This window comes from Eumetopias jubatus, unplaced genomic scaffold, assembly GCF_037043125.1.
Source record: "Eumetopias jubatus isolate StellerSeaLion01/CBP00866 unplaced genomic scaffold, mEumJub1_p1.0 scaffold_7, whole genome shotgun sequence".
NCBI lineage: Eukaryota > Metazoa > Chordata > Mammalia > Carnivora > Otariidae > Eumetopias > Eumetopias jubatus.
Genome location: NW_028274813.1, coordinates 45,872,524 through 45,889,472, shown reverse-complemented (window position 1 = coordinate 45,889,472; position 16,949 = coordinate 45,872,524). Strand labels below are relative to the sequence as shown.

Genomic DNA, 16,949 nt, shown 5'->3' with positions numbered 1-16,949 from the left:
AAATAATTGGAATACCTTCCAAGTCATTTCCTCTCTTCCCTGTTTAAGACTCAAGAGTCTAAATCATTCTTAATCTTATTTTAGAAGGATGACCCTCCCCCCTTCCAGAACTACCCTTTAACAACAGAATTCTGAGCAATGCATTTTACAATACACCACTACAACACCATCAACTAAGACTTAAGCAAATTTCTATAATATAGGCATCATACATCTAGTATACTAGACGTTAGAATTCCTGATTTCCCACAGCTATGAAAACCAGAAACAGACTGCTTAGAGAAGGTCCCAACACTAACTTAGCAGACATATTCTTTTGTGGAAAATGGAAAACAAAACAACAACCCACTGGCAATTTGAAGCATGCAAATATTTCATGACTCAGAAACTGTCCCTCATTCCACCCCACCCCATCCAACCAATTATGGGAAGACTACACTAAGATCATGCACATAGAAATTATATTAGCTTAACCTTTAAATCTTTGAAGTTGAATGTAACTCAAGTCCTATTCTGTTTCTTCCCGTCCTTCAATTTTTCTTGGAATTTACCTCTTAAGCAGCTGTTTAATTTGTCCCTTCCTCTCCTTTTACATTGCCTTACTTCATGTCCTCAACATCTCTTGCCTAAACTACTTTGCATTTTTGCAAAACTAAGTTATCTTTTAAAATGTAAATTTGGTGGGAGCCCTGGGTGGCTCAGTCACTTAAGCGGCTGCCTTTGGCTCAGGTCATGATCCCAGGACCTGGGATGGAGCCCCACATCGGGCTCCCTGCTCAGCAGAGAGTCTGCTTCTCCCTCTCCTCTGCCAGTACTCCCTCAGCTTGTGCGCTCTCTCCCTCTGATAAATAAATGAATAAATAAATAAAATCTTTTTTAAAAATGTAAATTTGATTTTACTTCTCTACTTAACTTTTCAAGTCCCTCTCTTGCTAAGGTGTTTTATAACATCTTAATAGGTTAAACAAATCTTAACCATCTGTGCCCCACAGTGCCCTAGCTATCCTCAGGAACAGCTCATGCTCTGGCTGAGTTTGTGGCACAACTGGGTGTTTCAGAGCTCCTTAATTGGATACTTTTCCCTTTCCCCACTCAGAGAGTGATAAAATCCTACATAAGAATCAGCTCAAATATTACCATCGCCAAGTCTTCATAGACTCTCCTATCAAAGCAGTTAGGTTCATCTTAGCACTCTGAATAATCATTACACTTTGTTATATTTTACATAAATAACTTAGACTAAGGGTCTTTGAGCTTATTCACCTTGTATCTCACAGACAAAACCCAGAGCCTGGCACACTGAATTAAACCAATAAATATGTGTAATGTACAGGCAACATGTGAAAAAATCTTAATATGTAAAATTATAATTATTTCATGAGAAAAGTTCTTGTCAAAGATTAAAAACTGTCGGTCTTAAGTGTATACAGGGAAATGAAAAAACAGAAAAACTGTTATTAAGTGCACTGTAATTTAAAACATTAGAAACACTGAGAAGTGTTACATTTCTTTGTAAAAATTAATCAAAAGTAGTTTAAACAGTATTTGCTTATGCCTTGGCAAGTTGTTGTACTCCTAAGTTTGGGTCGACTCCCATTTTATCCTTTGCACTTTCAGTGTCACGAAATATCCCTGAGTTTCTTTAAAACAATTTTTTTTGCTGGTGTCACTTTCTGTGAGACATCTTCATCCTTTTTGTCACACCATTTTCCTCACTTATGTCAATAAATCTGCCTTCACTAAATCCTTTTGGCTGCATATCTAGTCTCTCCAATGGCGACAGCCATGGTAAGCTATTTCTTCTATAACTCCCCATCTATGTTTGAGTCAAATTTCACTTCCAGTATTATCACTTTCTGTTTCTTTGCTGCACATTTATCTTTGTTGGCCAATTTCCTCTTTCGATGATCCATTTTTGTAAAATAGCTCATGAGTTTATCAGCGGGAGACAGAGGCAACACAGCTACACGCTTTGCTATCTATGCATGAACTATGTAACAAATACACAAGTGACAAATCATGGACAGACTCTGAAATAAGTGACATGACTGGTCACTGGTCATGATGCACATCTGCTATTTACATAATGAACTATGGACTGAAAAATGAGAAGGAGTTTTCACTTCGTGCAATTATTCATAAAGTATGGTGGTAACTAAAGTATAAATCCTATTGTTGGATGATTAATGCTACTTAACTGTGATAACTGAAATGTGTATACTGAAAGTGTGCAAAGCACTGACAGTTTACAAAAATCTAGCTGGTATGTCATATTCTTTTTAAAATGTTTTTAATCTGGTGGTGCCTGGGTGACTCAGTTGGTTGAGCCTCTGCCTTCGGCTCAGGTCATGATCTCAAGATCCTAGGATTGAGCCCTGCGTTGGGCTCTCTGCTCAACAGGCAGTCCACTTCTCCCTCTCCCTCTGTTCTCTCTCTCCTAATAAATAAAATCTTTTTTTTTAAAGATTTTATTTATTTATTTGAGAGAGAGAGAGAACGTGCACGAGATCCAAGAGGGTCAGAGAGAGAAGCAGACTCCCCGCTGAGCAGGGAGCCCGATGCGGGACTCGATCCCGGGACTCCAGGATCATGACCTGAGCCGAAGGCAGTCGCTCAACCAACTGAGCCACCCAGGTGCCCATAAATAAAATCTTTTAAAAAAATTAAAAATAAACCCTTAAAAATGTTTTTAATCTGTTAACAGATGCTGTAAACTGCTTCAAAGTTTACATATCATTCAAACTGCCATATATTTCAATTAAAATACCCCATTCGATTTTAAAGTTAAAAATTATTTTACGTTAAGTCTTCAATGACTGACTAAAGCAGATGGACTGACTGATTATAGAAAACATTTAGAACCTAAACTGATAAAAAGTGACAAATTGGTATATCTTTGATATAGCTAATGACTGAAAATTTAGGAATTTGCTCATCAAAATGAAACAGAATTGGGGCGCCTGGGTGGCTCAGTCGGTTGAGTACCCAACTCTTGGTTTCAGCTCAGGTCTAATCTCAGAGTCGTGAGATTGAACTCTCTGTTGGGATCTGCAGTCAGTGGGGGAGCCTGCCTCAGATTCTTTCTCCCTCTTCCTCAAAAAAGTGATCAAAAGCACTAACTATTCTATAATTCAAAAAAGAAGTAATTTAGTGAAAATATTTTATTGGCTTTGGCATTTTAAATTTATCTCAGAAAGTACTAACAAATCTTAATACAGGAGTGTAGACTACTGAAATAAATATTTCCTGGAATCCAAGAGGCTTATTTTTGCTTATATCTTATGTTACTGACTTATATATACTTGATGAGCTGCAAATTTGTAAAAATCTGACGTCTCTCCGTGTTTAACATCTTTTATTGGTATCTGATAGCTCTTAGTATATGTAACGCTAAATGTTTTAAACCTGGTTTATAAAGCACTTTAAGCACTTGTTTCTTAAGCCTGTCAAGCCACTGGTTCCCCAGGACTGCTCTTTCATCATTAGACCTCCTTCAGTTCCTCGAATGGCACCCTCCTCGCTCCACCTCTCCTGCTGGGGCTTCTCGTTTTCTCCCAACCCGTGGTTCTTCCATCTCATGCCCTTAGGCTAACATCCTCTGCCACTCGACTGGCTAATTCCCACCCCACCTTCAACTCTCAGCTTAAAAGTAATTTCTTCCAAAAATCCTTCCCTATATACAAGGTCACATTCCCCATTAGATAACTCCTGTAACTATTTCAATTATGATAATACTCATCACATTATAGCAATTACATATTTAAAGATGGTCTTGTCCCTATGACCGTAAGATGAGAATAAGGAATGAGCTAATTTTGTTCACTTCCTGTCTCTCCCATTCGTAGTACACTGTCTAGCATTCAGTAAGTTCTCATTTAAAATATTAAGTGGGTGAGTGAAGGAATAATAGAAAAGAGTATCACGTCCTCACTTACTGAACTTTTATCTTTCCTCTCTATAATCTTATCTTCTACTTCCCCAAGCTATTACCCAATACACCATAAACACTGCAATTGCTATCTGGAATGCCTTTCTTCCTAACTTTTCACCCTGGCCAGGCATTGCTCCTTCTTCTAAATCTCCATCATCTTCCTGTACCACTTTTTGGCACTTCCCAACCAGAAGCTATCAACTCAAAGCAATCTTCTGTTTCATGGTGGTACTAGAAAGCCGCTCACATTTTAAGCAGCTACCTAATATAATGCTTGACCCTCCATAAATGTTTGCTGCTGCTACTCCTGATGAAGTCATGTTCATGCACCTCTTCTAGCCCCATAAAAGTGTCCTGCTATATACCGCTATAACCTATCAAAAACAGAGTGTGAGTGTAAATTATTTTTATACAGTAATGTTTACACACAAATGTCCCATCTCTAAAGCGTTTCTTTCCTAGTCTGAGTTCTTTAAAAGGCATTAATTTATTCCTTAAACCCATGAGGTAAAGATCTTAGTAGGGATATTCCAGAGGTCCATGAGGATCCTCAATAACAACTATTATTATAACTAGTACTTAGTAGGTGCCAAGAACTGTTCTAAGTACTTTACACATATACATTCATTTAACTCTCACAACAAACCTTTAAAGTAAATATATTATTACCCCCATTTTACTTGTAAGGAAACCAAGCCACAGTAGTGTTAAATCATTTGGCACAAGGTCACAGTGCTTCTAGGGAGTGAAGCTAGTATTCAAACCCAGGCAGTCTGGCTTCAGGTAAGGTATTCAGAGAGTTTAGAACCATTCAACAAAATTTACAAAATTAAGAAAATAAGAAGGGGTTTCTGTTTAAATACTACATAAATACAATGAAAACAGACTGCTTCAATCTACAATGAAAACAAATGAGACTGCTTCAATCTACAATGAAAACAAATGAGACTGCTTCAATCTACAATTCAAGTTTACATTTTAGGTTTACACAGTATTAGAAGTATAACATTTTATTGAGCTCTTACTAAGCATTCTACTAATTACCAGGGATTCTGTTAATCCGTTTAACACCTTACTTAGTTCTTATACTAACTCCAAGAAACAGGTAAGTAAACTAAGGCTAAGTGAGATTAAATAATAAGAAGCTAAGTAACATGCCAAGGTCACATATAATCATAAGTAGCCATGTCTTAGACTAAGTTCTTAAACACTAACAAACTTTACCTTTTAAAGAAGGCATTTGCCTAAACCAGAATATAAACTTATTGGAAATACCTTCACTGCAGCACAGTTTATCTATAATTTTATAAATATTAGAACATAAAATCTACTGCTTCTAATACATTCTTGTCATCTTCTTTATAATATTACCTATAGTGATGCAAGGTGGCACAATAAAGTTAAAATACATAACTAATATGGTAGAGAATAAATTAGTAATATTTGGCTAACCTTTATAAAAGATACTTTCTTGATCTTTTATAAAATAGCATTATTTCTCCAGTTCAGTAAAAGGGAAAAATTTACACACCACTAAAATAGTCTGGACTACAATCATCATCATCACATTTACAAAGGCTATTCTGAAAACACTTCATATTTATTAAATAACTTAATCCTTTAATAATCCTATGATAAAGTTACTATTATTATCCCTATTTTATAGCTGTGCAACCAGAAACACAGGTAGGTCACCCAGCACAAGGCTGTACAGCTAGAATATGGTAAAGTCAGGACTGTCACACCAACAGGCTGTCCCCGACCCCAGTTATTCTCCCCAACAAGAGCATTCTATCGCAGCAACAGAATTCAACATCTTGCATGAAACTGTAAATTGGTAACAGCAATCATTTGTTTTTTTTCCAAGTTATTTTTAATTTCAAAAGTTAGGAAATTCAGGAACTACATTTAAGGAATATTAAGCTGGGTGTCTATTATCCAATAGACATCTTCATCTATCATCAATAATGCTGGCACTTTATTGGTGTTTTATTCACAATCCTGAGTGTTCCATTAAGATACCTAAATCATTACACTAATGCTTTGAAATTACAGTCTTTAAAAAACCTGATACGGTTTTTAGTTACAGAATAATATAAAAATAAGACAAATATCTGAGAAAGGATTCACTACAGATTCTAAAGCAGATTTCACCTCCTCTGAATTGGAGGTTATCAGCTTCCTAACAATGAAAATTATATACGGGTTGTCCAAGGAAATACTGAGGGTGGCTGGTCCTTATATAACTAGATAGCAGATAATCAAGTTCAAAAACATGAATCATGGAAAAAAAGAAAAAAACCATGAATCATGAAAGAAAATCCAAATGTAAACCTCACATTTTAATCATTTGCTGCTTTTCTTTTATTTATACTAATTCACTTAGAAGAATTATTGAAATGGAGAGAAAATACCAGAAGATATAGTTTTCAAAACATTTTACCAGGTCACTCTAGGAGAGTCACTATGAATAAATAGTCTCAAGGAAGGAAAGTAGACCATCCACAACAGGACTGTCTTAGAATGCTGTTATCATCTAGTTTGGGAAAAGTTACCACATTTGAAAAAAAATGGTCAAAGAACTCTAATAAAATTACAAAGAGAAGGAAACAAATTTAAATAAAAACTTATCCTGTGTTTATCTGTACTGTATAAGGAAATTGAGATTCTGAACACTGATCACTTTGACTTAAAAAAAAAAGCAACACACAGCTATTGAGTGGTAGGGCCAGGATTAGAAGCCAGACCTAATTCTTTCTGTAACATTCCTATAACATTAAACCCTAAAACCTGGGGTGCCTGGGTGGCTCAGTCGGTTAAGTGTCTGCCTTTGGCTCAGGTCACGATCCTCGGGTCCTGGGATGGGCCCTGTATCAGGCTCCCTGCTCAGTGAGGAGACTGCTTCTCCCTCTCCTCTCTGCTCATGCTCTCTCGCTTTCTCTCTCTCTCTCGAATAAATAAAATCTTCAAAAACAAAATAAACCCTGAAAGTTTTCTTTGATTATTCAAAGATGCCTCACGATAGGGGCGCCTGAGTGGCTCAGTCGTTAAGCGTCTGCCTTCGGCTCAGGTCACGATACCAAATCAAGCCCCGCATTAGTGGGAAGCCTACTTCTCCCTCTCCCACTCCCCCTGCTTGTGTTCCCTCTCTCGCTGTGTCTCTCCGTCAAATAAATAAATAAAATCTTAAAAAAAAAGATGCTTCACTATACTCAATATTTATGACTGAAGTTCTAAAAATCTAAGTTTTCTAGTAGATTAAAAACAAATTGGTTTTCATCGGACATCTCAGATTAGGCAGATTTCTTACATATGACAATCTTAAAAAGCTCAATCCAGAGAAGAAAAAAATTGATAAAATGGGCTTCATCAAAATTAAGAACTTCTGCTCTTTGAAATATACTGTGTTAAAAAAATGAAATGACAAGCCATAGACTGGAAGGAAGTACTGCAAAACACATATCTGATAAAGGACTTATACCTAAAATATATATAAAGAATACCCAAAACTCAGTAAGAAAACAACACAATTAAAAAAAAAAAGGCAAAAAAGGTGGTGGCGGGAAAGAAAGAAAAGAAACAGGCAAAAGATGAAGACATTTCACTAAAAGGATATACAGATGGCATAGACACATGTGAAAAGCTCCCCATCATTAGTCAGTAAGAAAATGTGATTTAAAATCATAATGAGATACCCTTACATACTTATTAGACTAAAATTAAACAAAAATATAAACAAAAAGACCTGACAATACCAATGTTGGGGAAGGACCCAGAGCAACTAGAACTCTTTTTTTTTTTTTCAGTTCTCATACAATACTGCAAAATAATGTGGCCACTTTGGAAAAGGTGACAGTTTCTTATAAATTTTAGCATACACTTAGAATACTATCCAGGAATCCCACCCCTCAGCAGTTATCCAAAAGAAATGAAAATGTATGTTCATGCAAATGTTTACAGCAGCCCTATTCATAATCTCTTCAAGCTAGAAACAAACGCCCTTCAACTGGTGAATGGATAAACTTGGTACACATCCATACAATGGCTACACAGCAATAAAAAAAAAACTACTTTTACACTCACGATAGATAAATCTAAATGTATTATGTTAAAAAAATTTTTTTCTAAGTAAAATACATTGTGCTAAGTGAAAGAAACCAGACTCAAAGCTATATGCTCTATGGTTCTATTTATAGGAAGTAAAGGCAAACTACCACTGTTTTTCAGGAGCTGGGGTTAAGGGGATGGGCTGATTTATAAAGGATCACAAGCAAACTTCTCGGAGTGCTAGATAAATTCTGTATCTTATTTTTTTTTAAGATTTTATTTATTTATGTGACAGAGAGAGCGCACAAGCAGGGGGAGCAGCAGGAGCAGCAGCAGAGGGAGAGGGAGAAGCAGACTCTCCTCTGAGCAGGGAGCCTGATGTGGGGCTCAATCCCAGGACCCTGGGACCATGACCTGAGCCAAAGGCAAATGCTTAAACAGCTGAGCCACCCAGACAGCCCTTAATTACGGTAGTTTAACATGATGATATACATTTGTTAAAACTCAGCATATTTTACCAAGAAGGATGAATGTTAATGAATTATAAATTTTATCTTAATAAGCTAGGTATTAAGAAAAAACTGATCAAAAATACAATTATGCAAGTAATTTGTTGCAATGAATTATAATGGATATGAATTTGTAACCATAAATCCAAATATAGAACATCACATCTCAATTAAAAAATTATTTTAAAATATTCCTTTACAATATTCATTTAACTCACACTGGGCATATATACCATTTTGTATCATACCATGGCATTAATTTTTATTTCAGTAAAATAATTATTTAAATAAAAATACTGCATACGTTAACTTTTTTCTGAAACCACTTTCATTAGTTTCTAAATGGGCTCAATGTTTTCATGTGCCAAGAAACAATTTTATATCATTCCTTTGTTAAAATTGGAAAAAAGATCACTCTTATAAAAAGAATTTACTACTGAAGCCTTCGTGGTTATAAATTTTTCAAATCTCTGTAGTACCATCATCCACTTATTGGTCCATTCGACTTCAGAAATCCCGTGAAAACAGCAGTTAAATAGCTTTTATTATTTTAAAGAGGTAGGTGTGTGTTTGGAAGTGAGAAGAAGGGTGGAATGATAGCTTTTTCTTGTTGTTTGGGGGGTGAGAACACAAAGCAGTCCCAAACTAAACTCCTCTGAGTACAATTCTCTACCTTCAAAGCTGGAACCTATTCAAGTTAAATAGTTTAGATTACATTTTAACTCCTTTTAAAAGCAGTTTTTCCCCTCAGTTCAGTATGCACAGGGATTCTCACTGCCACTGAGAAACAGCCACTCTCATTTGTACAGCATGAAGAGTTTATAAATGCATTTTCACACATTATTATCTCTTTTAATTCTCACCAAGACCTATGAGAAAGTGTGTTGTTGTTGTTCTTAATTTCCATTTTGTAGATGTCAAAACCCACTCAGAAGGTTAGATTAGTCGTCCAAAGATCATAGAAGCCAGTTAAGTGTCAGGGCCAGAATGCTGTTTCACATTATTCTGTGTATCCATTAGCATCTACTACTAGTCTGAAGACAGACGACATTATGGGAAAGCTATACCTAACAATGTCTAAAAATATTAGCAATACTTGGTAGCCATTGTGTATATTAAAGGAGACTGTGTATAGAACAGTTTAGCGACAACTAAATATGGAATGGAATCCTAGATGGAAAAAAACCAACGGCCATTACTTGAACAGGTGGCAAATTTGAACACATGCATATTAGACAGTACTATCGAATCAATGTTTAATTTCCTGAATTTGATAACTGTAATGTAATATATAAGAGAAAATTCTTGTTCTTAGGTAATACATATTTTAAGTATTCAGGGATGAAGGGTTATGATGTCTGCAACTTACTGAAAGTGGTTCAAAAAAATGTATGTGTATATGGGGAAATCAAATGGCAAAATGCTAACTGGTGACCTAGGTGAAGATTACGCAGTGCTCAGGGCGCCTGGGTGGCTCAGTTGGTTAAGCCACTGCCTTCGGCTCAGGTCATGATCCTGGAGTCCCGGGATCGAGTCCTGCATCGGGCTCCCTGCTCGGCGGGGAGTCTGCTTCTCCCTCTGACCCTCTTCCCTCTCGTGCTATCTCTCATTCTCTCTCTCTCAAATAAATAAATAAAATCTTTAAAAAAAAAAGAAAAAAGATTACGCAGTGCTCACAGTTACTTTTTTTTTTTTTAATTTTATTTATTTGAGAGAGAGAGAGAAAAAGCATGAGCAGGGGGAGGGGCAGTGGGAGAAGCAGGCTCCCGCTAAGCAGGGAGCCTGATGTGGGGCTCGATTAGAGGACCCTGGGATCATGATCTGAAGGCAGACACTTAACCAACTGAACCACCCAGGCGTCCCTCATGATTACCTTTATTACTGAATTTATAATACTGAAATTGCAAAAAACAGAGTTGAAGATAAAAAACATTAATTTTCTTTCAATTTTCTTCAATAGCTATTAGACAGCTCCAACGAGATCTTTTGTTAAGAAACTGAATAAAAGGGACACCTGGGTGGCTCTGTCGGTTAAGTGTCTGCCTTCAGCTCAGGTCATGATTCCAGTGTCCTGGGATGGAGTCCCACATCAGGCTCCTGGCTCAGTGGGGAGCCTGCTTCTCCCTCTGCCTGCCACTCCCCCTGCTTGTGTGTGCACGTGCATTCTCTCTCTGACAAATATATAAATAAAATTAAAAAAAAAAAAAAAAAGAGGTGCCTGGATGGCTCAGTAAGTTAAGCATCTGCCTTCGGGTCAGGTCGTGATCCCAGGGTACTGGGATCAAGCCCCACATTGGGCTCCCTGCTAAGCAGGGAGCCTGTTTCTCCCTCTCCCTCTGCCTGCCACTCTCCTTGCTTGTGCTTTCAAATGAATAAATTTTAAAAATCTAAAAAAAAAAAAAAAAAAAGAGAAGAAATTGAATTTAAAAAAGATATTCTTTTTAGTGCCTGTATTAGTGCCTAACTTATTTAATGCTAGTTGCAATAAAAAAAAAATATATAGGGTACAAAACATGACAGCAAGTCACACATAATATATCCAAGGAATAGCTTGTACTTTTTTAGTACTATGAGAATTTAATATAATTTACATACTGTCCCCTATTTTTAAGAAGGTTAATATTTGCTAAGAGCAGATAAAATTCCAATGCCATTTCTTATGGATCATTAATAGTATTCTAAACAGAATAAATCTGCTATCAGACAGTACATACTTAACTAAATTCAACCCATTTTAATATATATGATTTTACCGCTGAATTTTTCTCCCATCCCATTCTAAAAGACTTAAAAAAAATGTTTTTATAATTTTGATATATTTCAAAGCAAGTGCTGTGAATCTGCACCATGTAGATATTTCCACGAATTCAACCATAAGCCTTCAGGGAAAAAAAACAGGATTTCAATAGCACAGACACCATTTCACGAGATAAACATGCCTTCCCCAAGGAGCACTAAGCACAAGTAGGAGAAGGGAGCTGTCCAGTTACACATGCTTTTCTCCCTGTGTTCATATTGCCAAGCTTCGTTCTAGAATTTAAAGTATTTTTGTGCAACAAATCCCCTAATGCAAGCCAACCTCTTCATCTGGTGCTCAACTAAAGAAATTTATTTTTAAAGTTTCTGAAGGAAAAACTAGCTATTCTGCACTTCTCGGAGATGGAATGAATAATACAATTCATGAACATTTTAAGGTATTTTTAGGGGTTATTTTCACTAAAATCTACTTTGTCATGAGTGCCAACCTCACAACCTAACTCCATCTGAACATGCAATTCCAACATAAATGTACTCTATTTCATTATTTACAGCAAGAACATAACACACTTCAAGGACTTCTTTATAAAGGCTATATTCAGAAACATTCCTTAAACTTTCTACATCAACTCCATACCTTTCTTTTTAGTTACTCCGGAATTCCCCAATCTGTACTTTTTTCTCTGGACTATTATTTAACCTGATCTAGCCCAACTTCTATGTTCTTCCTACTCATAGAGTAAGAGTGAAAAGAAACTCAGAAATCAGTCTATTCCTCCCTCCAAGCTCATAGAGCTGCTGGCTGGAGACTCCAGTGAGTTCCATGTAACAATAAATTCCTTATCCTCTAACTAATATGAATTTCTACAGAAAGGTAATATTTAATTGTACAGAGAAGTTAAGAAAAAAAGTTCAGAAAAGACACTTATAAAGCGCAAAACGCAGTGAAACAAAGCATCTCTGGCATTTAGAATCCTCGATACTAAGTTCTGAATACTAGTGAGTAGAAGAACAGTTTTTTTTGTTTTGTTTTTTGTTTTGTTTTTTAAAGATTTTTATTTATTTGACAGAGACACAGTGAGAGAGGGAACACAAACAGGGGGGAGTGGGAGAGGGAGGAGCAGGCTTCCTGCCGAGCCAGGGAGTCTGATGTGGGATCAATCCTAGGACCCTGGGACCATGACCCGAGCTGAAGGCGGACGCTTAGCGACTGAGCCACCTAGGCGCCCCCAGAAGACCAGTTTTAATATTTCTTGATCTCCGGGTGCCTGGGTGGCTCAGTTGGTTAAGCGACTGCCTTCGGCTCAGGTCATGATCCTGGAGTCCCGGGATCGAGTCCCGCATCGGGCTCCCTGCTCAGCAGGGAGTCTGCTTCTCCCTCTGACCCTCTTCCCTCTCGTGCTCTCTCTCTCTCATTCTCTCTCTCTCAAATAAATAAATAAAATCTTTAAAAAAAAAAAAAGAATAAAAAATGTCTGTTTAAAAAAAATATTTCTTGATCTCCTGGGCGCCTGGGTGGCTCAGTTGGTTAAGCGACTGCCTTCAGCTCAGGTCATGATCCTGGAGTCCCAGGATCGAGTCCCGCATCGGGCTCCCTGCTCGGCGGGGAGTCTGCTTCTCCCTCTAACCCTCTTCCCTCTCGTGCTCTCTCTCATTCTCTCTCTCTCAAATAAATAAAATCTTTAAAAAAAAATATTTCTTGATCTCCAGAACATAAGGGAATCCCATAAAATTGGGCTTCTTCCTTAAAAAATTTTTGAATACAATTAGTTTATAAATTTATTCTGATGTCTTATTTTTATAATCTTTAACCCTTATGTTTTACATATTAACTCTTTGAAATAAAAAAACACTAAAAAAATAAAATAAAAAACACTATACAGGTTTGAAAAAATTTTTTAACAAAAACTAATAAGTTTTTCAAGTTCGATTTCAAGCTTTCAACCTGGATTTTTTAAAATGGCCAAAATAACAATTTTTCATTTTTAGAATGAGGTATAAACATTGAGGGCACCAATCTTGAGATAATTTGTCTAATACCAGCCTAAACTAAGTCACAGACGCAGAAAGTTTTCTGTGACATCAGGATATAATTCCCTAAAACCCACTTCTTCATAGCATACACTCTATTTTTTTAAAAGGTTAGTGCAGAATGACAGATGAATTTTACACTTAGATTTAAAGGAGGCCTTTCAGATCTTTGAATCAAACTCATGAATCAAAGAATCATGATTTAATGACCTTAACTGAAGTACAAAAGTTCTTTACAAAAGTTCTTTATAAAATTCTTTAGCTTGCTTAATTAAAGTGCCTATGTCTGAGCTGACCACTATACCTTCAGGGTAAGGCTGACCTTCAGGGGTCAAACCCAGGGGTTGTGTCATAACTTTTTTTTTTTTAATCACAGAATCTAACGAAAGCTAAAAAGCCTCTTCTCAAAAAATTCCATATATGTACATACATACAAAATTCTATTTATTTTTTAAATATTTAAGTAATCTCTACACCCAATGTGGAACTCTGAACTGATGACCTTGAGACCAAGAATCACACACTCTTTCAGACTGAGCCAGCCAAGTGCCCCACATACAAAATTTTAATACAGTCTTGAAGGGAGGAGGCACCAGAGAATCTATCAATCCACAGGAAATAATTGTTATCACTGATTACATAGCAAGAAAGCCTTAAAACTTAATGCTTTTGGTTTTCGTAGATTCTGATCTGAACAAGGTACCAGAGAGGCATTTGGAGTCTGAAGACATTGGTCAAAGCTGTGATACCTTCTGTTCCCAAAGTACCATAACTGTCCCAAGGCCACAGTAGCCAGGTTCTGCCAATTGTCCATTCCTGCTCTGCAATCCCAAGACACAAGACCCACTGCTATCTCCACCTCTAATCATCTAGATCCTGCAAGCTGCTTGGATCTACTGTTGTTGCTGACAAGTAGCCACCCAGTCCACCCTTTAATACCTTCAGTGACACAACTCAGTGTTTCAAAAGGGCAGGCCACTGCAGTTTTAGGCACCTTTCAAGAACTGTAAAGTTCCTTTCTAATTTGACTAACCAGGTTTGTAAACTTTAAGCGCTAACCTACTGAATTTCTCCTCTTTTCACTTATCAATAGGTAAGAAATGAGCTTACCATTCAAAGTATCTAATCCTAAAACCAAAAGCAAAAAATCATTTAGCTCTACATGCACCAAACAGAGAAGTCAGAATAATGATGAAAAGCACTTTCTATTTGGAAGTCAAAATATAAGAGATCAGTACTGGTTCAGTTCAAGAAAAATGCAAGGTTTCCACATGCCCAGTTTGTTGGGCTTCTTTTCACCGCATAAAAAAATTAAAAATGTATCAACATTAAAAGATTCAGATTACAGTCACTTAAAATTAACATCAGTTCTGTCTGCAAATAGTTTATTCTCTATATTTCTATTTATGTCTGTGATTCTGTAATAAACAGTTCTAATCAATGCAATATAAATATAGAAGCCATTACTTATTCATTAGATAAAGACTGGCTTTCAAGAAACTATTAAATTGTCTCAATCATCTTCACCAGCTCCTTTTTCACAATAAGAAATATCTCTTATTGAAACCAGTGTATTAATAAGGTCCATTTATCATATATAAGCAACTTGTGATGCAAATGCTTATTTCCTCTGAAAACAAAGGAAACACTAAAAATTATGTTATTTTTTCCTTAAATGATCCCACACTAATGCTGGACAAAAAAATTCACAGATATTTTACAGTGATTGATGTAGTCATATCAGGTAAGAACAATGTTAACCATCAGTTAATTGGATTAAACAATACAGCAAAATCTCATTTTCAAAGGACTACCCAGGGGGGCTTGCTTTCCTGGGCCAAGTCTTAGAGAGCCAAACAATGCACAGCCCTAAGGAAGAGTCTACCTTGTAAGGGCCTTCTTTTTGGTCCTTCAATAATTAAACTTCCTGCAGAGATACAAAGATCCACCTAAATGAATTCTGCCTTATTTTGCAAATACCATCGGGGTACTAGTTCCATAGATTTATATGGTAGGTATACAACAATCCCTTGGTTAAGAAACATATTTCCTGATAAACAAACACTTCTCTACTTTTCCAGACTGGCTTCAAGAATAAATGCTGTTTCAAAAAGACAAAAAAAAAAAAAAAAAAAAGGCAGTGCCACACATCACCTTACCAGAACTGCATGACATAAAAAAGGCATGTTAAGCTCAGGAAGACACACCTCTGAGCATTTCTGGGATAAAATCATCTACAGAATCATTTTAGTTATTTCTTAAAACTGAAAACTAATGCATCACAACCAAAATACATACTATATAATTTTCTTACAGTCCGTATTGTTGGATACCCTATTATTTAAAATTAAGTCAGTTTTAAATCAACGCAGTATATATTTGTACCCAAGCGAATACGATGAATCTCGATTTAGTTTAATTATGCCTGTTTTTTAGCACAAAATTCTTTCATGAGCTTAATATACAATTGAACACTCGAAATAGCTTATTTAAAGCACAGACTACTAGATAGTCAAACACTGCCCCACCCCTCGTTAAGAGTGGATGACTGGAACATTTTAATACACTCCATCACGTAGTAGCACAGCTAAAGAACCTTCATATTGGCGCCAGAAGTTGCATCTTTTCCGGTGCAATTTATACTTTAAAAAATTTTTGCATCATCCTCAATACCAGATGTCACCGACATTCAGGTACACTGAAGATAAGTGATAACCACAAGCCCTGTAATTTCCCCCCCTCTCCAAATAAACGCGCTTTTCTCATTTCTTCTAACGTGAAATCGCTGAATGTAAAGAAATAAGGCGTTCTCGCCAGTAACTACGCAATTTTTATTAATTGGGAGGCTGGAATCACCACATTAAGAATATTTCAAACTATCAACGCAAAACAAGATACAAAGATGAGAAAGTCTTTTTGCTTAAGTACTGAAAGATCTTACAATTTTGAAAAGTATTTGCGGGATGCCAAGCAAGATTTCCAAAACCCACCCCTCCCCCAGCCGCAAGGCGCCCCCGCCCCCACCCCCCCCACGTCCCGGCCTCAGCCGCCGCCTGTCTGGAGGTCGTTATCTAGACGCGGCTGGAGGGCTGAGATGCTACTCACCAAGTTTTTCCACCAACTTGAGCATCACCCCTCCAATGTGCACCTCCCCGGTCACTCTTAGGGTGACATCGCGGTTCAGGTCCGTCACATGAACACTCAGTTCCCACGTCCCATCCGCGTAGCAGCCATCTGGCATCCTTATCCCGTCCAAAGCCATGGCTCCTTCCTGCGAGCACGGAGGAAATGGCTCTCGTAAGCGTCACTCCCCCAAAGGAAGGCAAATCCCACCGTATTCGCAGAGTCGACCGCGGAGCGGGAGAAGGTGGAGGACCCGAGGGTTTCCGCACGAACTCGGGAGAGCAGCGGCGGTGCGGGATTCTGCTCCCCGCGCCCTTCCCGGCGGCCGCCCAGCACTCCCCTGCCTGCGGCAGCCCTCGGCGGACACGGCGCCGCCCGTCCGCCCCGCGCGGCCCCAGCCTAGCGGCCCTCGCCTAGCGGACCGCGGCGGGCTTCACCTGCCGGCCTGCAGACCGCACCCCGGCCCGGGAAGACGCCGCCCGCGGGCTTCACATTCCTCCTCTCCGCCCGCGCTCCCCCTCAGGTCCCAGCCGGGATCCCGGCCCCTCACC

The 16,949-nt window shown here is 37.7% G+C and overlaps 1 protein-coding gene across 3 annotated transcripts in view; it reads right to left on the bottom strand.

Annotated features, from left to right (window-relative positions):
- The window catches only part of FERMT2 (FERM domain containing kindlin 2), a 90,388-nt gene extending 73,851 nt beyond the window's left edge, over positions 1-16,537 (bottom strand). For all 3 annotated transcript variants that reach the window (XM_088025043.1, XM_028099002.2, XM_028098993.2), the window contains exon 1: positions 16,381-16,537. In XM_088025043.1, the coding sequence (XP_087881169.1) occupies positions 16,381-16,537 (157 nt within the window). The remainder of the gene's footprint in view (positions 1-16,380) is intronic.
- Positions 16,538-16,949: the final 412 nt, after the last annotated feature.